At 41.4% G+C, this 21,801-nt stretch overlaps 1 protein-coding gene across 2 annotated transcripts; it reads left to right on the top strand.

Annotated features, from left to right (window-relative positions):
- Nucleotides 1–7,932: 7,932 nt before the first annotated feature.
- Nucleotides 7,933–20,795, top strand: LAPTM4A (lysosomal protein transmembrane 4 alpha). Of its 2 annotated transcripts, none has more exons than XM_082757314.1 (7): nt 7,933–8,106; nt 14,345–14,465; nt 16,613–16,689; nt 16,778–16,900; nt 17,987–18,082; nt 19,419–19,517; nt 20,015–20,795. In XM_082757314.1, the coding sequence occupies exons 1-7, from the start codon at nt 8,008–8,010 to the stop codon at nt 20,087–20,089; spliced, it is 690 nt and encodes a 229-aa protein (XP_082613440.1). In that variant the 5' UTR covers nt 7,933–8,007; the 3' UTR covers nt 20,090–20,795. The 2 variants fall into 2 exon arrangements, with proteins under 2 accessions (XP_082613440.1, XP_082613441.1); XM_082757315.1 differs by lacking the exon at nt 7,933–8,106 and adding an exon at nt 8,511–8,629.
- Nucleotides 20,796–21,801: the final 1,006 nt, after the last annotated feature.

Below are 21,801 nucleotides of genomic sequence, written 5' to 3'. Positions count from 1 at the left end.
AGCAATTTATCGCAGCAATGTGTTTGTGTTTGGAATTGGACAGTTCTTTTCTGCTGTGATTTTTTTTGGGGGGCTGCTAGCCCCCCTGAAGTGTGCCCTGAAGTTTAGCAAAAAAGGCTTGTTTCAGGCAGGTGAGGGATAATCTTAACTGATGCCACACAGCAGCTCACTGTCTAAAATATGCCTTTCTTGATATTTATATATCCGTGTAAGAGGAATATAGGCAATTTATGAACGTGTGAATGGACCAAATAGCTTTTACGTGGAAAGTAACTGTTCTGGAGCAGATGCATAAGAAGAAAAATGCATGGCTTCACCAGAGAAACAAGTATAGCAAGTTCAAGGATTTAGAAGATGTGTTAATGAGTATGTAGGTAATGAGTAAAATTCTAACTCCGAGGCCAATGGAAAACATTCATTGACCTACTTGGAGCCAGGATGTTGCCCAAGGTCTTTGTTTAGCATTGAAGGTAACCTCTGCCATCAAAAAAATCAAAAGAAGCTTAATGAAGGAGATAAAGAGAAACTTAGAGTATTGGTAGACTCCCATTTCTTCTGTTTTTTTTTTTTTTTTCTCTGTATCTGTTTGCAAGCTTTTTGATGCCAGTGTAATCATGTTTTATTTCAACATGTTATAGTATTTCAAGTGTTCATTGATTTTGTAATAAAGAATTCAAAAGTTTTGCCCAAAACACAGCACTTGTGAGCAGTTTTATTTAATTACTTTGCATGTGCACAAGTAAGAGCAAGCGTTTTTCTCTAAAAACATTTTATTTCAAGCTTCTAAGGAGATACAGTAAATGGTTTTTAAGAGATTTCCTTCATCTCGATCCTGTTGGTGTTATGAAAACCTCTTAACTTTCTTCTGTTGTTGGAATAAAAGTAAATTCAACTCCTGTAACACTGATGAGCTGATTGTGATTCTGATGACAAGAAGCAGCAAATCATATTACCCAGGTTTCCTGTCAAACTCATCAGTACAGCTCTTACTGACATCAGCAGCATTGGCAATGCTTATTTTACTTCTGGCTGCACTGTTTCACAGATGGGAAGAGATCGCTGTCATACAGAAGGGCTCCGTAGTTTGTATCAGCAAATTATTTAGCGCTATGTTCTAACACAGAAAACAGCTCAGCAAAGGAAAGGCACCCCTACAACTAGATATTGTTGGTCGTAGGCTTTCCTAAATAGTTGCAAAGCTGTACTGAGGAGAAATCTGGTGGCAACGTACTGTTTGTGCGATTCATCTGCTGTACCAGTACCCTTCCTGCAAGGAGTGGAAAGGGTGTTATGTCTGGTTAATGTGTGTGGAGCCTTCCTCTGCTGCATTCCCCAGTGCTGCTGCTACATGGGCTCCCAAGGATGGCCTGGAGATCCAAGGAAAGTGTGCTGAGAGTGGTTCCTCAGTGAGAGGAGTTTAAAACAAAACAAAGCAAAAAACACAAAGCATTCAGCAGCTGCTAACTTCCATTCTTTCACTTCCTTGTCCTCGGGGGCTGCAGAACCATCCCTCAGTTTAACAAATGGCCTTTGCAGATGGCCATTGCCTTTGAAAAGCAGACGTTTGAGTCCCTTATGAAATTCCCTTTCCTTTCATCACTGCGCGCTCAGGCTACTGCCTGGTTTCTGTGCTGCTGAGACATCTCTCGCCTTCTCTTCTGTGTACCCGTACGGCGCAGATCATCAGCCTGCTACACTGCTGCTGGCACTGGGAGTGTTAAATGAATGTGGTTGGTACTCCAATTTTTGTAGGCTCTGTCTGATCTTTACTAACAGGAGACTGGCGTAAGTCCTCAGACAGGAGATCCAACATCCCACTAACAAGTTCCAGCATCGGTTGTGCTGTAGCTGGATGCTTTTATCCTCCAGATAACTTCTCTTAGAGGGGTAAATCGAAAGTATCTTCTTTGGTTGTTCATTAACCCAGTGTATTCCAATTGCCAGCTCGTGGGCCAGACCCAGCTGGCTCCTCCTGCCTTTTCCCTGAGTGATTTTTCAGGTGCTCGAGTGGCACACGCTGCAGTAACAGCAGGAAATCCAGCCTCTGGGGCAGCCACAGCATGGGAAGCGGGGTGAAGTGTGGCTGGGAGAGTATCTGCGATCTGGTTAGGAGCAATTAATTGTTACAGCAGCAGCTGCAAATGATGAAATACACTGCTTTAAGTTTCAGCTTTCTCTTAAACTAAGTCTGCTCTATTTTTGTAACGATGCTCCTTCTTGTGGGAAGCCTTTTGGAGATGGAGGGTTGGCTGTGTCCCTAATGATAGGGCCGTAGCGGTAAGTGCCAGGTCCATGAGACAGAATCTCAAGCATTAGGAGCTGGTTGATGCCGTAACCGATGAACTCCTGACCTACAAAGCTGTGTTTACTCACAGGCAGGCTGCAGATGCAGATCTGCGAAGCTTTGCTTCATACTCAAACCATAGTGTTACAAAGTCAGGGTTATGTAGAGCAACCACAGAGAGAAATTTGGCCTCCTGCTCCATAATTATCTGTAATTGATAATTGCAGTTATCTGTAATTATCAAGGTTCCACCCGATCCGGACATCAGAGGCACAGCTGACACATCTGCACGAGCTGAGTATCAGGTAGACACGCTAATTGCCTGGCAGAAAATAATTTATTTGCTTTTTATAAGCTGTGCTTACAACAAAGGCCTGCTGCGTAATGCCGAAATAGCTGACTCCTGGTGAGGAGAGAGGGTTTTTTAAGTTATGGGCCACAAAGGTTAGATAAGGGAAATCTTGTCCTTCTGTGATAGAACTGACCCAGACCTGGGGGTCCTTCAAGACAGATTGAACTTTCCAGCATGTGCCACCCCTGACATTGTGCTCCGCAGATGTTCTGATCTGCGAAGGAAGTGTCCTCCCTTACTGAAGGACACTGGTGCATTGGGCTCAGAAATAAACTCCCTGCGTCTTCCCAGGAAAACGTCACCATAACAAGAACTGACCCCTCTACTGTCCCATTAGGAAACAATTAGAAATTTGGTAAACTTCATTTTATGTCAAACTTTGATTTCTGCATGCTTGCACTGTCTTCCTTTGGCAGTGGTTCTGAGCGCTCTAAGCTACAGAGACAAATGACAAAGGACTTCATCAAGCACTTCTGAGTGCATCAGCTGCCTGCTGCTATGCTCCTGGAACTCCTCTCCAATGTCCCAGACTGCAAAGTGATTCAAAAAGCCGATGTTTAAAGAAATAACAAATCACCGGAAGGTAACTCTTCCTTCTTCCCTGAGCAGGCAGCATTCAGATTCCCAGGCTCCTCTCTAAATCCTGCCAAAATTTGTGGAGAGGCACCTCTGGGCTTGGGGCTGGAAAGGGGAGCAAGTAAAGGATGTTTCCCGTCTCCAGAGGAAGTCAGCACTCACTTTCAGATATGTGAAATTACTGAGATATCTGGACTTGCAAGTACCATTTTAGATTGAGGAAAATGCCGTATGTTATTTTTAGACGTTTTTATTGCTCCTCAGCTGTACGATGGAAATGAACTATGGCTCTTCTAGCTTAGCAGACTTTGATTCTGTAAATGAATATGAGAACTTTTCTTCAGTGTTTGATACCGAGAAAACCTGAGAGCACAACAAGTAACCCAGTAACAGACAGTTGTGTTAATAAAAGTTTTAGATCATGCTGTCATGTTTTAGCTGCTTTTCTAACCCCGACTTTCTTATCCATCTGTTACAAGTTAAAAGTTTGGAACTGAGTTAAATTGACTCTTGCTGGTAAAACATAATTCATATTGTTAACAGCAATCAACCAGAACAAAACGTAGATGATTGGAATGTTACATTAGGGATCCCAAAGTGATGCTGATTAATTCAATAAACAAAAGTAAAATCCAATAACCAAAAAACTCATTGTGATACGATCTTATCTCTTTTACAATCAATCACTGAATCTTTGGATTAGCTTGTATTCTTCTTGCAGCATCCATCTTGGAGAAAAACAGTGGGAAAATTTGTTAATGCTGACTTCAGGATATCTAGGATTTCACTGTGTGAGTCACCAACAGGAAAGCTTTCCTCCTGACTAATTTGTTTTGTTTTTATTAGTATTATTATTTTTTTCCCACTGATATGTTAAGGCTCTCCTTTTACTCCAATACATTCTTATCCTTTTTAAGGAAGCAAAAAGCCAATCCATGCTCTCAGCCCAGGTATTTTCACATCTTCTCCACGAGTTCTATCGATTTTTCTAAATTCTGTTGAAGGGATCCATTGTTTTATACTGCAGCATCTATGTAAAGATGTTAGTTTTATTAGTTTCTCTACGATGTTTAAAAACTTGCTTTTTTGTTTCAAAATTTGAAAATGTTTGTTCACTGCAGAAAATACCCAAGTCTGAGAAGCACCCTTCCTGTTTTTGTTTGTTTTTGGATAAGGTAGAGTAGCAGACACAGAGAGTCAAGAGATGAAAAAAAATAAAGTTAGGCTGTTCCTACCCTTGTAATGAAGCACCTTCCTTTGGGGAACGAAGACTTAAAACATGTCCTTCACTGCAATGTTTTTCCTTAGTAAAGAAGCCACTGGGCAAGAGATTTGCTTGATATTCCTATCACTTTCACCAGCCATTGTTATTGGCGACATCATCTCATCCCACTGTTCCTCGGTTTCCCCAACCCCAGGAAGCACAATACACTCATTATAAAGAGATATGAACAGTGTCCATGGAGGCTACATAATTATCAGATCATGGTCTGCAGGTTTTCCCTCACACAAGCAGTAACAGACACTGTTGAAGCAGAATAGCACGTCATCTTTCATATGCAACCTGACAATAATCCAGTAATTCAGTGCATGCAGATGTTAAATAACGATTACAACATCACTCTAAACTAACACCTTTTAGCCAGGGATAGACTGAAGAATGGCACAAAAGGGAGAAACCTTGGATTAACAAAGATCTGCATAAAACAGTCTTAGTGATCTTTTGGCAGCTTACAGGTGTTGGATTTACTTTTTTTAAGAAGCTGAATCACAGAGAAGATTGAAGGAGAATGAAAGCTGGCGTCTCATTTACATGATCCTAGCTATGCTGCTGTCATGTTTTTATATTATTTTTAATATGATTATATCCAAATATATATACCTGTGGATATGATTATTCAAAAATAATACTTTACATTTAGTTAAACATCACCATGCACTCTCAGGATAGAAGTTAAAATCTCCTGTCTAGACACAGATTTTGAAACACCTTACTAGTCTGGCTAACGAGCCACGCTGTGATCTCAAAACTCCTTCCCTCCGTACCTGCTGAGAGAGAAGGAGTGTCACGCTGGTAAAGGAATCAGAACCCTTTTGCAGCGGCTTCTGACTAGCTAGCACGTGTAATGCTTTTTGCTCTTACCATTGTGGAAGTGGATAATTTGCTCCCACAATGTCAAGGTCTTTTTGCTAATTAGGAAGAAAAATTTATCACTGATTCCTTCTGTCTCTCTGAGTTTTTGCTCTGGCTGCCATGGCTATAAACTGAGCCTTCAGAATTATTAATACATTTAGCTTCACAAATCCTTTCTGAACTAGCAAAAGAAGAGAATTAAGGCTCAAAGAGAAGGAAGCGTCTTGCCTGAGGTCATCTGGGCTGCCTGTGGCATGGAAGAACCAGTATCTTTCACAGAGAGTAGGACTAAAGTCATTAACCTATCCTCTCTTCCTCCATTTACAGAAAATAATGCAATCATTATCATTCTCAAAATAGTCTTTTAATCTTTTTTTTTTTTTTTTTTGAGGGGAAGAGATATTAGAGAGATATTTTTTGCTCGCTCAATAGTTCCACATCAGTCTATCCAGCTGTGGAAAGCTGCTTTGTGATGTTAAATGACATTCACATTATTCTTTTCAGTATCTCTGTTGTCTGCAGGGTATAACAAGCAGTGAAGCTCATGGGAATAGCATCGGTTTTTATTCCAAGCCTGGCAGACAAAGATATGAACACTTAATTAGGATTTCTTTCATCTCACAAAAATAGCCCTGAAGATCCGAGCCTGACATGAGAGCTGCCAGTGATACTGGTGAAGGCAAAGTGTCCATCTGGAGGATCCTTGTTCAAGAACTTGCCCTCACAGACCGTAACACCTCTTTAAACTGAGAATGGGATCTTGGTGCTTCCAAGTGAACATCCTAACCCAAGCAAGAAACTCCTGCTTTCTCTTGGGACTCGCTTTAGCCCTTGAATTCATCTTTCACGCAGGGAAAGACCTACGGGAAGCGAAGTCTCTCCCAGCTCTGCAGCAATGACGCAATCAGCTCAGACATGAATGCTGCAGAAATAGTCGGCTTAGGCTTCCCAATATGCCATCTGTGAGGAAAATTATTTTTAAAATGACTGATTGCAACAAAATGCACATTCTTTTTGTATTTATTTACATATGTACATGTTTATTGATTAAAATTAGTCCGGTTTTGTTACATTAAATCAGTCTGTTGATTACTAAGCATCTGTGCACAGGGAACATTAGGAGCACTAAAGAAACAAACAATAGCTTGTAATAGGACCATTAGAGCAGTCTTAGCAGCACTTACAATATGTTTATTCAAAAATGAAATATGCCCTCAGGAAGAAAAACACCAATTATGGAACACAGGGGATTTAAAATAAAAAGGTCAGTTTTAAAGCCTTTAACTAAATCATTTCAAACGACTCAGCAACAGTTCATGTTTAAAAATAGACTAAGTAGCTAAAACAATAACATGCGTTAATTGTAGGATCTGGAATGTATCAATAGGACAAGCACAGTCACCCTCGTTACCTTCTCATTGTTCAGAGTGAAAAAACAGTATTAATACTGGCAGATAACATACATCTTGGTATATACACACACAGCAAATATTTATGTTCTATGAGTGTCTCAAATCAGTTGTGTGCAGCCAAGAAGGAAATACTCGCAGCTGCACCAGGGTTAAAATAAACTGTGTGCGTATCTGTATCAACAGTGCGAGGCTGCAAAACCCACTGATGTCACCGGGTCAGGGGAAGTTTATGGGTCCCCCTCTGCATGTGAACAGGAGCTTTTGCTGCTAAATGCTGGAGCAGTCTCTTATCACGTGTATGGAGGCAGCAGTCAGATTTACACACATTATTTCTCATTAACACGTGTGTCTGGTAGCACCTGCGACTTTCAGTGAGACTAAATGTTGGGATATTACTGGAATGGGCTGCCCAGGGAGGTGGTGGAGTCACTGCCCCTGGGGATGTTCAAGGGAAGGTTGGACGTGGTGCTTGGGGACATTGTTTAGTGGGTGACATTGGTGGTAGGGGATGGTTGGACCAGGTGGTCTTGGAGGTCTTTTCCAACCTTTATGATTCTGTGATTAATACTATACGCTCAGCAACAGGGACTTGGACTCACAAAAAAAAAAAAAAAAAAAAACGTCTCTGCGAACTAACATGTTCCTCTTCTGTTTACGCCCTGATCCCATAGCCTCTCAGCACGTAACGCACAACATCGGTAATTTAATCCGAGGATTTCGTGAAAAAAAAAAAAAAAAAAAAATCAGGAAAAAAGGGTTTAAGCGAATTAAACTCGCTAGAATTTGGCTGAATTTCAGTGGAAGCCGCGGAACCCGCCCGGCGCGCGGACAGCCTGGGCGCTGAGGTGAGCGCAGGGGGCGGGGGGTCCCGCCCCAAAATGGCGGCCGGGGGGCTCCCGGCCCGCCCCACAATGGCGGACGAGGGGTGTGGGGGGGCGGGGGCGGTGCACACCGTGCCTCAGGTAAGCCCCGCCCCGCCCCTCCGCAGGTGAACGCCAGGGCGTCGCACCCGGTGCGCGCCGATTGGCCCAGCGCGCCGCCAATCTCCCGTCGCCGCGGCAACGCGTGGGCCCTCCCGCAGGCCCCGCCCCCCGCGCCCCCTCTGCCGACTCCTGATTGGCCGGAGCGGCGATGACGCGCGAGCGGGGGTTTTCCGGCCCCCAGCTGAGGGGGAAGAGCCCGGCCAGAGCGAGCGGCGGCGGCGGCGGGCCCGGTAGGCGGGAGGGAGGCCAGCGGTGTCGCTGCCACCATGACGTTCAAGCGGAGCCGGGACCGCTTCTACAGCACCCGCTGCTGCGGCTGCTGCCACGTGCGGACCGGGACCATCATCCTGGGCACCTGGTACATGGTGAGAGGCTGCGCCCGGCGCGGGGGGCAACGGCGGGGCGAGCGCGCATGCGCGGCGCCTCGGGTCTGGGGTGGGAGGGGGGTGTGTGAGGAGGGGGCAGCGCGCATGCGCACTTGGGGGGGGGCTCCTGAGGGGAGGGGGACACTGAGGGGGGCTTGGTCCCGTCAGGGCTCGGCCATGGGGAATGGGAAGGGCAGCAGAGCCCTGAGGCATCGTGCTCGGGGTCTTGTTGCTGGTCCTGGCTCCTGTCCCCGTCCTGAGGCTGGAGGGGTGCCGCCTTGACGCGTTTCGGGCGGTGCTGAGGGTGTCCTTGGCAGGAGAGCTGATAAAGTGCGCGGGGAGGCTGGAATGTGGGGCACGCGGGGAGTGAGGCGATAAGAAACGGCCTCCCTCACCGGCGTGTAACCCCCGAGGGGGAGGTGAGGGTCTCGAGCAAGCCGGTACCGAGGTCGTCCCGAGCAGTTCGGTGGGAAAGGGGAGCTCTCCGTCCTTCCACGGGGCTGTTGGGGAGCTATAGAAACAGGTCTGTTTTTTCCAAAACACTTCCTGTTTTCTGACTCTTTCTCTGAGAGAGCTCGGCTATTAAAGATGGTTTTGAACTAGAGTGAAATAAAAACGTGAAAGCAGTAACGCTGAGTTAAGACGTGGGCCAAGCAAGTTCCCCTTTATTGAAGTCCTTTCCTCATCTTTCCTTCCTGTTACCCTAGTGGGCAGTAGAAATGTGAGGATGATTTAAACATGTTGCATCAGAGCTTTTCTATTCTCCAAAGCTGTAACCAAGGCCTGTATTTTCCTTTACCCCTCCCCAGATGGTAAAAATAGCGAATATTGCATTTTTATGCCTTGGTGTGGAGGAGCCATGCACAGAAACTGCTGTTACAGTAGGAGAAATAAGTGAGGATTTACTTTCAGAGAGCCTATGGTCTCTCTTCAGCAAGTATTGAGAGATTATCTTTTTAATTTTTACCCCTTTTTTTTCTGCCCCTCTCAGCCCTTACAGGGATTGAAAGTGGTTCTGGCAAGTGATAAAATGGCAGGAGAAAACAACGTGAGAAAAGCCAAGATAGGGTGTGAAAAGTATAACAGAACTCAAGGAAAGGGATATCTTAATATTTTTGAGAAAAAAAAATCAAGTTTGAAAAACTGGAAAGCTGACCTAGTGTTGATTAGCTTCTGTCTTACATGAACTAATATTAGAACTTAATTTTTTGCCGTATTGAATATCGGACTTGTTTGGGAATCCTGTAAAACTTGGGGAATGCTGGTACGTCAAGGAACAGCAGAAATCCTTAACAGGCAGGAGACAATCGTGCTTGTTATGAAACAAACACACCTTGCTGCATTCCCCACTTTCGTTTCCTGTTAGCAGGAGTGTGTGGAAACCCAGGAACCTGGAAGGGGCATGGCTGTGCTTTCTGGCGCAGCATACTTGGAGCTTTTGTCCTGGTCTGCTGGGAGAAGGTGACACACACCTGTCTGCCACCTGCTAGCTGTCTGAGCTGAAAGAAGGCTCCAGTTCTGAAGTGATCTTGTCTTGCCTGTTGCTTTAAATCGGAACTTAGTTATAATTTATCCCTTTTGAAGGCTGACTACAATTCAGATGGTGAAAATAAAACTAATGTTTCTGCCGATAATTTTTTCCTCAATAAATTAAATGGGTTGTGGTGTGTCAGTTTGTTCAGATGTGTTAATTAGTGAACCATGTATGCGTATCATTTATCACAAGCTAGCATCTGAAACACTGAAATGAATGTTTCTACGTCGATTTAATGATCTAGACCTCTAAATTATGGTGGCAAGAGGTAACAACTTTTCTCGCTTCTGAGGGAGGCAGTTCTTTGTGGAGGAGAACACTTAGCTCTGCAAAAGTTTTGTGTTAGTGAAGATCTTGGTCAGCCTGTATTTACTTAATGCTCTGATCTCGTGCTCTGCAGTCCTGAAGGAATTTGATACCAAGTATAAAATGGAGTCCTGTAGCAATCTACTCCAGATGTTTCAGTAAGATAAGGGTTCTGGCATTATACATCTGCGTTATTCTTATGTAACTGTTTCTTTAGGCGTTTTCCTGTTCTTTGCCTATGCGTATAGTTCTAAATCTTGCATCAAATGAACTTTGCTCCTCTTTAAAAGTTCTGTATCGCCGTCTTTTCTGTCTGCTTCTGTGAGGCTAGAGAGAACAACAGCCTTATCTTCTAAAATGTCTGTTGGTGCTCTGTGATTAAACTCCCTCTTTTAAGCATGCTTCAGTCCTCTTCTGCCACTGGTTCTGATAAATAGATAAACTTTGTGAAAAAATGAGTTCAGAGCGTTCCTAGAGGACTTGTACTTGAGTTTCAGGGCTAATATAGCTCGGTTTACCCTGTAACGCTTGCTGCTGGCCTGTGTAGGAAGGGAAGGAAACCTCCTATTCCCAGCTTCATAATTGCAAACATGTGGCTTTGAAGTTTTCTTCCTGTAAACTTTCTTATTAGGCACAGTGCTTTCCAGAAACCGGAAACGTGAACACATTGGCAAAATCAGATCAGAGCTCAATAAACAGTCTGAAAGTATGAGCATTGTTTTGGAGGGAGTGGCTGTTGCGTCCTGGCAGCAAACCTCAGGGATGGAATCAAAGTGATGCAATTGCTACTGCTTATGGGGAGGGTCAGGATGATCTCTGGAGACGTTTGTTCACTGAACAAAACTTCCAAAAGAGACTAAATGTAACTGGTTTCTATCAGATCCTGACAGTGCTAGGAGCTCTGGAATACCCTGTTTTCGGTATACCAGCAAGAAAAACAAAACAAAGCCACTTTGATTTGTTTCTTCAAGACTATGTTTAAAGAAAAATACTGGAAAAGTGAGAGGTGGGAAAGTGTAGTTGTTGCAAGGCTCAACTACACTTTCTTTCAACCTTTCTTGCTCATAGAAGCAGGAATGTCAGTAGGAATTCTTGTTTCCATCCAAGACTTTTAGGCACTTGGACTTTAGGGTGCTTGGGGAAACTCAGGTTTCATGTTCAGGCCTCCAGAGATAGGAAGCACTTGCATGATTAGCAGGTATATGTGATTATTAGTATACATACCACGGAGATAAGAGCTTGCTAATTAAAAAGCTAATTGCTCTTTATAGTTCCATAGTGTTCTGAGTTCTGATTGTATGGAGAGCTAGTATTTCTGTATTTGTTTGTAATAAGTGTTGGCTTTTTACTTCAATACCACCTATTGTGTTTTTTTTTTTTTTGTTTTATATATATATATATATATATATATATATATATATATATATATATATAAGCTATACTGAACTTCTCTTGAGCTCAGTTATTCTGTTTTTAAAAGCAATATACGCTTCTCCAACTGTTCAGTGTAGCGCTTGCTACAAAACTAATTGTTTTCATCTTCATAGAACCATCTTTTGATTAAGAATTTGAACTTTTTTTTTTTTTTTCCTACTTCCTAACTAACAAGTCTAGCAAGGGGGCTGCTGGGATTTCTGAGGTGTCAACTCCGAATGGGGCACCATCCATTGAGGGCTGGTTTGTCAGGGGTGATGGCTTGCTTCTTTATTTTTATTATTTATTTATTCATATTTAGATTGCTCTCAGGTTTTTATCCATGTTATGTGTGTTTTCAGACCACATTTTCTATTCTGTGCAGACTGCTCGTGAATGCATATTTTATTCACAGTGAGTAAATTCAGTTAAAAACTGTGAAGATGCCTTGCAATCCAAACCGTACTCTTGCAGTTGTTCGTGCTGACTGGGGAGTTGAAACGAGCCTTGTGATCTTGCTGTTATCAGGCTTCTGTGAGAGAGGAATGGCTGCAGTTAGATACAAGCTCTGGCTTCTTGCTTGAAAGCACTGCTAATTTGGAGTTGTCGGTACCTCCCAATTGTCATCCATATGTTGTACATGAGGAATTGCTCAGCACTGTGATATGATTCACAAAGAGCAGTGATGGCATCCTGGCAGCCCCGGGGCGTTCATTGGCAGAGGTGTTTGTTTGTTTCAAGTTAGGATCAATGAGACAGTAAAAATACTGTTCGCATAGGCTGGATTTCAAATGACTCTAATTTTGTATTTTTCCTTGCACACCATTTCCGGATGAGAAAACAAAGCTTTGATGCTCTGAACTGTGCTCATTAACTAGTGAAATTACTAAGAATTATGTATGCTAAATTGGGACCGTGGGTAGGATGAAAATAAAAACCAGTGACAGTTGTAGGATGACAGAGACACGATTCTAAGGCATGAAAGCTTACAATTTTTAAAGATGAAGCTAGCAGCTAAAGTTTCTCAACTGTTTCACTATTTAAGTTAAAAGGGTGACTGTATATAATAAGTGAACTGGCAGTAACTGACCAAGTCTGTTTGTGTTTTACAAAGTAGAAGTTCGTGTTTCAACAGCCGGATACCTGGACCTCGACATAAGCTGCTTAAAATAAGTAGAGACAAAAGTCATTTTCCAAAGTATAGGTTGATACCTCTGATTCATTCGCAGAGAGGAGGAAATAAAAAAGCTTGAGAAGGCATTAAAAGCCAGAGTGGAGAAGCAGGAAACGAGTGGTGAGAGATCATATTCTATACCTTTGAACAATGGTGAAACAAAATAAGATTTAAGCAAAGGGCAGGTGAGCAGCTTTACAGTTTGCCCTGTGGGAAGCCTCTTGTGAGAGGAAAAATAAGCGTATTTCAAGACCGAAGAGACTGGTGGCTAAATGTGATTATTTACTGTCAGCTGTACTATTTTTGTGTACTATATTTGGCCTTCCACAGCACAAAATTGAGGATCCAAGTAGCTGGAGCTTCTAATAAGTTTGTCTAAAGCTGATGACATGGTGCTATTCCTACAAAGCTGTCAGCTTTCAGTGAAGGGCTCTTTTTGGAGAAAGTGTAAGTAAACTTATCTCTAGGATATCTCTGAAACTTAAAGGGCAGGGGGAACAATAACGAAACTAGTACGAACTGTGAGTCTTAAAAGCTAATACTCCTTTAAAACATTCAAAAACTGTTTTACTTAAACCTTCAGTAGCTGTGCACAGAATTGCTGCTTTTGGTGGTGTAGACCCCTGGAACCATGGCAGTAGAAGAAGAAATGTTTGGCAAATGTTCTTACGTCATGAGAAACTGTGAACCAATTTGTGGTGGTTTGGTGTTTTTGTTGTTTTTTCCCCCTCGGAGGCTAATTGTAAAAGATCCTGCTGGTGGTAGTGACTGTGCTGAATACTGATTGGAGAAATGACTGTGGCTTGAAAATGCTGTTGTGAAGGTTTTTTTATTATGAAACCTTTTTCTTTGGCCTGTCTCTCCAGATACTAGTAACAGAAACTATGCCCCTGTAAGTCCTGAATAGGCTCTAAATGCTGCGAAGGCAGTTTTCCAGAGGTTTCAGCAGCTTTTGACTCTTTGAGCTCTTACTGTTACTGAAAGCATTTCTGGTATGTACCAAAATGGAGAAACAGAAATAGTCTTCAACAGCAGGGTAAGGAAAGGGACTGGTGTGCGTATAGCCAGTGCTGGATGCTTATGGATTTTGGAGTTCAGTCTTAGTGTGAAATTTCTTTAATTTCACCTGTGTTTGGTTAGGCAGTCTGAAGAGGTTTTTAATAAATGATCTATGTAGGGGAGAGCCAGTTCTCCACTGCTTCTATTAAATCTAACATGGGGGAGAAACAGGAAGCAAGCTATGGCTGAGGATTCGAGCTGTAACCTAACTTTTCTCTCATGGCTGGTATTTACTGTGTTGTGTTTGCACATCTCCTTGCACTGCTTGCTCCGAAGAGTAGGGTGCAGTGACTTAGTTGTGCATTAAATCAGCTCTGCCTTTGAGATTGTTGGAGGAAGCAGAAACTCTGTAAATGTGCCTTGTTCACCATTGTACCTTTTCCTTCCTGCTTCTTTTTCTGTTCCCAGTTTTCCAGTCCACATGGCTGTATATTGATCATGCAGTATCAGCTCAGGGCACTTGAATCCCTACAAACCCTATCTGTCCTCTTCATTTGCAGTGTTACTTAATTATGAGTCATTGAAACTAGCATCCGTGTAGTGCATTTTTTTTTGGTAGGGTTTTAACTCAATCAGCTTGAAACCTCATCTTAAATGGTTCTGTTGTCTGTTTCTCTCTCCCCCCCCCCCCCCCCCCCCCCCCCCAGCCAAAGAGCTTATTTCTAACTGAACTGAAAGATTTAATAATATCCTTAAAATGACCGTAGCTGTAGCAGTGTGAAGAACTTCCAGGTAACTGTGATCTTTCTCAGGTGGTGAATTTGCTGATGGGCATCTTGCTGACTGTGGAAGTGACTCATCCGAACATAGTGCCAACTGTTGATATCCAGTATGAAGTCATCGGGAACTACTATGCTTCCGAGAGGATGGCTGGTAGGTGCACGGCTCGTTTGTCCCACAAAAAAACAAACCATGCAGTATCATAGCGTGTGTGCCTTACCATAGTGTGTAATACATGCATGCAGCTTTTAAATACAGTTTTCTTGCTTTCTGAATGTCTTTCCAATTATTAATGAGTTCTACTATGAATATAAAAGAAACTTTAATGCAATATTATTTTTACCTCGTATCATTAAGCATCTTAAATGATAAGATTATTAAAAAATTCTTGGCCTTCATCAACACTCAGTGTTAGTGCATGTGGAACATCAACAGTTCGCATTATCTACAAACATTTACTATTCTTGCTGGGTCAATAAAACCAAAAATACAGCTTATTCTTCAGAAGTGTCTAGGTTTTATAAGTGGTTGTCACAGATCTAAGGAAAGAGCTTTACAGCTGTTGTGTGCAAGCCTGCTAAGAAAAAAGCTTGCCATCTTTCTGAGTGGAAAAATTAGAATGCCAAGTACTTGAAGAGAGCATTATGAGCAAAATTAAAATTACTTCCTGGTGTATTGTTACAGATGAAGTGTGTGATGTCTACAAGTGTAGCTGGTGTCAAACCCTTGTCTTTAATGACCAGGGTTTCTAAGTGTAGTATATGACGTGTAATCTTGTGTACTTTCCTCTTTAATGTGTTTTTTTACTTGTTTTTAAGTGTCTAGCCATATGATGAGTGGTACTTCTAATATGTCTAGTCTCCTTCTGTTAAATTATACTAAAATTTAGCAAGGGTTGGAGTGAAGATGAATAGTACAGCACAGGTCTGAATTTTGAGAGTTCCAATTTACGATCTTCGTTCCTCATTCATGATCTGACTTGAGGAACTGTCACTTCTGTAATTTTGGCTTGTGTTCATTAGTAATGAAATGAAGTGGGGACAAGGATCAAATGCTTCATAAAGCTAATGTACTAAATAAAGTTACAACAGATAACTGTAAAAATGGTGTGTGTTTTGTAGTGAATGTTGATATGTGTAGTAGTCTTGAGCTTATGTGACTGATAGATGCTTCTGAAGGTGTTTTCACTACTTCTTAGTGTAAAATGGCTGTTGCCTGTTTCTTGGCATAGACTTCTGTTCCCTGTGTTCTGGTATGGACTAAAAGTTTTTGTGCCTATGAAAGGACTTCATCCATACTCACAATGAAAATTGTACTGTGTGGATTTTCTTCTGAGAATCTGTCACTACTGGTATGACACTTGTTGGTTATTCACGAGTACTTCAGGATCTCTGATCAAGGCAATGCATTTTAGATACACGAGGGCCTCCTTGATGCCATCTGTGTATAGACCGTGTAATGAATTAGGTATGCAAATGTTTCTGTAGTGTAATTTTCAGATCAGTTGCAGATCAGCTCTTTCAAGCATGTGAACCACAAGAGTTTGGCTTCAGCTTCATTAAAAAAAATGAGCTTACAGCATCTATAGACTCACAAGTTGTTTTGTTTTTTTTCTGTTTAAAAATGTAAAGTGTGCCTGCTGTAGGAGAGTTAGTGTAATCTAACTTGTGGAAAGCAGTTGTGCTTCTGTCATCAGTGACCCTAATGCTTGAGGGGAATCTTTATCATTCAGTTTTCATGAGTGTCCTGGATTCTGCTACCACTTGGCTTCTGTTCAGCTGCTTTTTCTTGTAAATAGTAGGATACCTTCCACACAGTCATTTCCTATTTTCCTTGCTGGTACTTATGCAGCAGTGCCGTTTCCCCTGCCAATGACCAAATTATATAATCAAACTGTTTTCAAGTAGAAAGGTTGATAGTGTGCTGACTTCACTTAAAACTCTTTCAAATTGTAAAATTAATCACCCACATACTTTCAACACTGACATAATGCAAATAAGCGTCATTATGTTGCATTACAGTCTAACTTTGTCAGGCTTCTAACTGATGTGTCTGAGCCTTATTCAGGCTTTCAATTAAGACAGATTTTTTTTCTGAATGCCTGCAGGTTTTCTTGAACCAGCTCTTTTTCCTTCAGTAGAAGACTGAGTTACTCAAACCCCCAACTTCCATTTTGCACAGAGGAAACAGTTGAGTGAGAACAGATCATAATAATAGATAAAACTTGTGTGCTTGTCAGGTGCAGTGTGGTAACTTTAGGAAATGACTGATACTTAACTTGGTGCCTTTTTTTAATGCAGAAAACGCCTGCGTTCTGTTTGCCATCTCCCTCCTCATGTTCACAATCAGTGCAATGATGGTGTACGGTGCAATTGCTGTAAGTATACCTATAGTCTACGTTTTTTAACTTGCTACTTCATTTTTTAACAAAATACTTCATAAGCAGCTTTTTTTTCTTTTTTTAGCATCGTGTAGGCTGGCTGATCCCGTTCTTCTGTTACCAGCTCTTTGACTTTGTGCTCAGTTGTCTGGTTGCAATCAGTTCTCTCACCTACTTGCCCAGAATCAAGGATTACCTGGATCAGTTAGTAAGTACTTGTTCAGCTCGTGCTACCACTTACCTTTCAAATTAAACTTTGGTTTGGTAAGTGCTATAAGAGCTATACTCCATCCTCCTGTCCCTAAAAGAGGAGCTGGGACTGCAGCAACCATAGACGATACCTGCTGGGGTGGTTGTGAGAATGAGAGCTTATCAGAGGTGGAAGGACAGAAGGTGGTAGTGTTCTCTAAATGGAAAGCTAGGGAGAGGAGAGAATTAGTTGTGAAAGGAGATGTTGGTTTAATCTGCCCGTAGTTAGTTTACACGTGGCACAAGTGTGATGTGATGTATGGTCTGCAACATGATGGGGTGGAATCGGGAGTTCCTTTTTACGTCTTCTGTGGCTCTTGTTTTGCAGCAAGGCCTTCTGATGAGACTGCAATGGAGTGGTCATTAATGCTGCCTATTTTTGTTTAGTTTTCTTAACTGTTAGGAGACTCAGTAGATAGAATATACCAGCTGTTGGCATGGATCACAAACTCTTTTCTGGCTGGTGTTTAGATCTGTGCAAGTAGATGCTTAAAAATCCTGCTGAAAACAAAAAATGGCTTGATGCTGAGGAGAGGCTTTGTTACTGTGGTCAGGGAATAGGAAGAGTCTGAAATGTGCAGAAGCTTTTTGGTGTGTTTTGGCCCCTTGTGAAGTTCAGGGGCAAATCGTGCTTTCTAGTTTGCATGTGTACATGTAACTGGTTGGACTGGTGAGAAGTAGAGTTGTCAGGCAGGGAGGGCAAATGTTCTGCAGCTGTTAAAAAGGGAATTTCATGGCTGTTTGTATTAGCATGAGATTGAGGAAATGACTTGTAGTGTAAAAGTTACAAGGCTTCCTTACAGGTAGCCCATTTCTGTAGTCATCTTTTTTTGCAGGACAGATGCAGGATAAATGGTGTGTTTTGTGGGAGGATTAAGAAGGAGCTACAGAAAAACCAAACTTTTCATTGTTTCTGAAAGAGTTGTTTACACAAGACCTCAATTCACTTGGGGTGAAGTTTGGGTGTCTCTCATATTTGTCAATGTATGCTGCTCACACTCATGTTCTCCCTTTTTTCTCCCCTCACCCTATTTGTTTCAACTAGCCGGATTTCCCTTACAAAGATGACCTTCTTTCGCTGGATTCCAGCTGTCTCTTGTTTATTGTTCTGGTATTCTTTGCTTTATTTATCATTCTAAAGGTAAGTTACAATTTAACTGTGTCCGTTTCATGAGTTGCTACATTAAGATGCTATCGGTATATGTGAATGTATTGAATTAAGAACTTCTTTGAGCAGAATTGCTAGGATATTCAATTACCAGTATGATTAAAATTACATTGTTTCTTCAACTAGTTTGTATGTTGTGTGCAGCACAGCATGTTTGTGCAGCTCTACTTTTTCTGAATAGAAAGTAGAAATATGCAAAGACTTCAAATACCACCTTTTTGCATGTGTGGAGTTACTTTAATATTTATAAATAAGCTTGTAGTGAAACAGAGCTGAGTTATTGCATACAAGGTTTCTAAACAAAACTTAAACTTTAAAAATCTCTTAAACCAGTACACATCCTTTAGGAAGGAGATGATGGAAGAAGGAAATAGTAATTAATTCAGAGCTGCACTATCCTTCTAGAGGAGGGTGATATTACCAGTTACTACTTTTTTGAATATCTAAATAGAAATTAATTTGCATTACAAAAAATGATATGCAGGCAAAACATGCAAGTTAAACAAATGAGTCTGTGATACGCATCGGCCATGACAATATTATTTTATTGCATTTACATTAAACTTAAAGAAAAAAAAAGTCATGGAAAAGAATGTTTTCTCATTTTCTCTGTTTTCTCCAAGAGGAGGGTCTGAGAGGAGGAAGGGACTGGCAGCCTAACATAGTAGATCATATTTTTATAGTGATTGGGACCTTAATTTGGTACCTTGTATATTAACTAGCTACTAATTTGCCAGTGAAAACTACATAGAGCAATACTGTACAGATTAATAGCAATAAAAGTAATCATGCTCTGACTGTTAGATGGTATATCTTCGTACAACAGCTAACATTAACCTAAAGCTTGGGCTGTTTTCCTCTGCTCTCCTTTCTTGGCACCTCAGGCTGTGTGTTCTCTCCTTCGCCCATGCGTTGGACAAATAACAATGCTAATTTAGGGATGAGCAGGATTGTGCTATTGGCCTGTCCTCCTGCAAGCAAGTTTGGACTGAGATCCACAGAAACATAAGCCAATCAGGGATTAATTTGCCTAGCTCTGCTGAGGCACACAGATTAATTGGATGGATCTCTGAATTCTTTTTGCTGAAATGTGTGGGGTTCATCCTCTCTGAGTCACTGTGACAGCAAGACTGAACAGCAACAATATACATGTGTGACTAAATCTGTTAATAAGCAACCATCCCTCGGATAGATATTGACTTCGTTGATTTATGCTCCTTTTTTGTCATCGAAATGTAATCTGGCATCTAATTTCTGAATCAGCTAATGCATATGAGGTTTTTAAGAAGAGAAATCTCTTTTCTTTCAGGCGTATCTAATCAACTGTGTATGGAACTGTTATAAATACATCAGCAACAGAAATTTGCCAGAGATAGCTGTGTACCCTGCATTTGAAGCTCCTCCACAGGTAAAACCTTTTCTACGTTGAAGGAACCAGAAGCGTTTAATTCTGAAGTAGAAAAATGCAATATCCATGGATGTTTACACATCTGGTCCAGTTTTCTAAACTAAGACCGGGAAGATTAACAGTAGCTGTTTTAACTTCTTCAAGATAGATTGTTTGAGTTACCTTATAATTCATAAAATAGGAGGTTTTTTTTTTTATAGAGAAAAGAGTGTTTTGTAATGGAGAGAAGCTTTCTGATTGGATGCATCAAAAACCTGCATTTCTGTCTTGCAAAACCAAGAGACAGAGGGGTAGAGTTAATGACCTAGGGTTAGGTTCAGTGAAGCACTAAACAGTGTGCCTTTCACTTCCTCAATAGCTTACTAGAGGAATCAGTAAGTTCTTAAAAAATATTTGCCTGCAATAGGGAGTTAAATTGCTGATGTGGTATGCATGTTTTTATTATGCTTTTTTCTTCAACCTTCGCCATTAATCTCCTCAAAATGTCTTCTCTCCAGTATGTTCTGCCAACCTACGAAATGGCAGTGAAGATGCCTGAGAAGGAACCTCCACCTCCCTACATACCTGCCTGAAGCAACTTTTATGTTAATTAACATCTGTACCAGCTTCTTGGGGGTTTTGTCTTTTAATCTTGCAAAACTGCTTAAGTACTAGAAATATTCAGGGCTTTAGGAGCAAACTGTTCTGTTTAAAATGTTTGATATAAACTTACTAAGTAAAACATCTGGGAGTGATTTTGTTTGCTTTAATTTTTGTTCTCCTTAATGCTCTTAAACATTTTATTGCCTGAGGGCTTTATACTGCAAGAACTTATTCATGTGACTAACTTGTGGCTTTTAATATCAACTGAGCCAATATATGATTAAAGTTAGCTACAAATATAAGTGTTTGCAGGATCGTGCCCTTAATTTATATTAATTTTTTTGTAAAGTAGTTCATAAAGACAATCTGATTGTGCAGCAGAATGACAGTTTGCCTTTATACAGTTTTTGGAGGGGGAGGGGTTTGAATGTGGTATATACGTGAATTTTTTTACTTTGCACTTTTCTCATATGTTATCTTACCTTCCTGTGTTGTTTTTTGTTTATCCCACGTCCTGAAACACAGTATTTTCAGGAAGAAGCGAGGTTGGCACAGGAGTTGTATTACAATGTGCTGTGAGTGCAAGAAAAATAAATAGAAATGTAGATGATGGTTGCATGCTTCTAATCTTATCTGTATTTTCTTCTTTGTGATAAATGATACTTAAATAAATCTTTTACGAAATGTTTACCAGTAGCCTTGACTGGCCTGCCTTTTTTCCTTTTTTTTTAAAAAATTACTTTATTTGAAGTGCTTCAGTGTACTGCAGCTAATCCCATATACAGTTTAGCGAACCCTGATTTCCTACAGGGTGGTTTGGTGGTTGATCTGTGTTCACCAGTAGAAGCAAATCCTCCTTTGGGTGGAGAGCATGGATTCCCTTTAGTGTGTAAGCTTGTTTTGCAGCTTTTGTTGCAGTTTAAGTACTGTCTTCTGATTGCTACTCACGTAAGCTGGGAAGAGGGAATTGTACTCAGGTGCCCAGCCCTCTGGGCAAATTTGATGTCTGTTAAGCTCAGATGGTAAGAGCAGGACAGACACAAGTAGGACTAAAAAGTATTTCCACTGGAGAATGTCCAAAGTTGCTGGACGTAAGCCACAGCTTCAGCCATGTTCTTTAAAAAAAAAATAAATAAAATCTTTCTACTCTTCCTTCTTTGTGGTTACAGATAAAAGCTATTTTAATGATCTGCTGATATAGCTGAAGAGAAACCGGCTTCCTACTACAGCAGATGAAAGGGATCTGTGATTAAACCAGGGGAAAGGATTAACACTACTGGAGCATGCAGGCTTTTGATTATTCTAGTCACCTGGAGTATGTACCTCCTCCTTGTCCCTTTGAAGTTTAAAAATGCCTTTGGTCATTACCAAATTTCAGCCATAGGTGCCTTAGTTTTCTTGTTACCAAGCTGCCATCTGTGAGAGCACCTTACGCTGTATCTGTATGTGAACGTCCTGTGCTGCTGTCCTGCAGCCTGCATTTCGTTACCCTGTGCATGCAGGTGTCTAAACTGCACCCAGTTTCTGCGTTCTTGTGGGTCTGGGGAATCTGTAGGTGCTTGCAGACTGCTAAAATGCGGTCAATTTTAGTTTCTGCAGGAAAACTGAAAGGATCCGTGATTTTAGGTTGGAAAAGATCTTCTAAATCATCAAGCCCAACTGTCAACCTCACCTACTGAGTCCCACCGCTAAACCATTTCCC

This window comes from Aythya marila, assembly GCF_965140915.1.
Source record: "Aythya marila genome assembly, chromosome: 3".
NCBI classification, from domain to species: Eukaryota; Metazoa; Chordata; class Aves; order Anseriformes; family Anatidae; genus Aythya; species Aythya marila.
Note: the sequence above shows the minus strand (reverse complement) of the source record. Positions and strands in the feature narration are given on the sequence as shown.

Bases quoted from the DNA above. Each gene is read 5' to 3' on its own strand.
- LAPTM4A (XM_082757314.1), top strand. From the start codon at position 8,008: ATGACGTTCAAGCGGAGCCGGGACCGCTTCTACAGCACCCGCTGCTGC. The intron at 16,690-16,777 runs GTAAGTATACCT...TTCTTTTTTTAG, and splicing joins TGGTGTACGGTGCAATTGCT to CATCGTGTAGGCTGGCTGAT. The intron at 18,083-19,418 runs GTAAGTTACAAT...CTTTTCTTTCAG, and splicing joins CTTTATTTATCATTCTAAAG to GCGTATCTAATCAACTGTGT.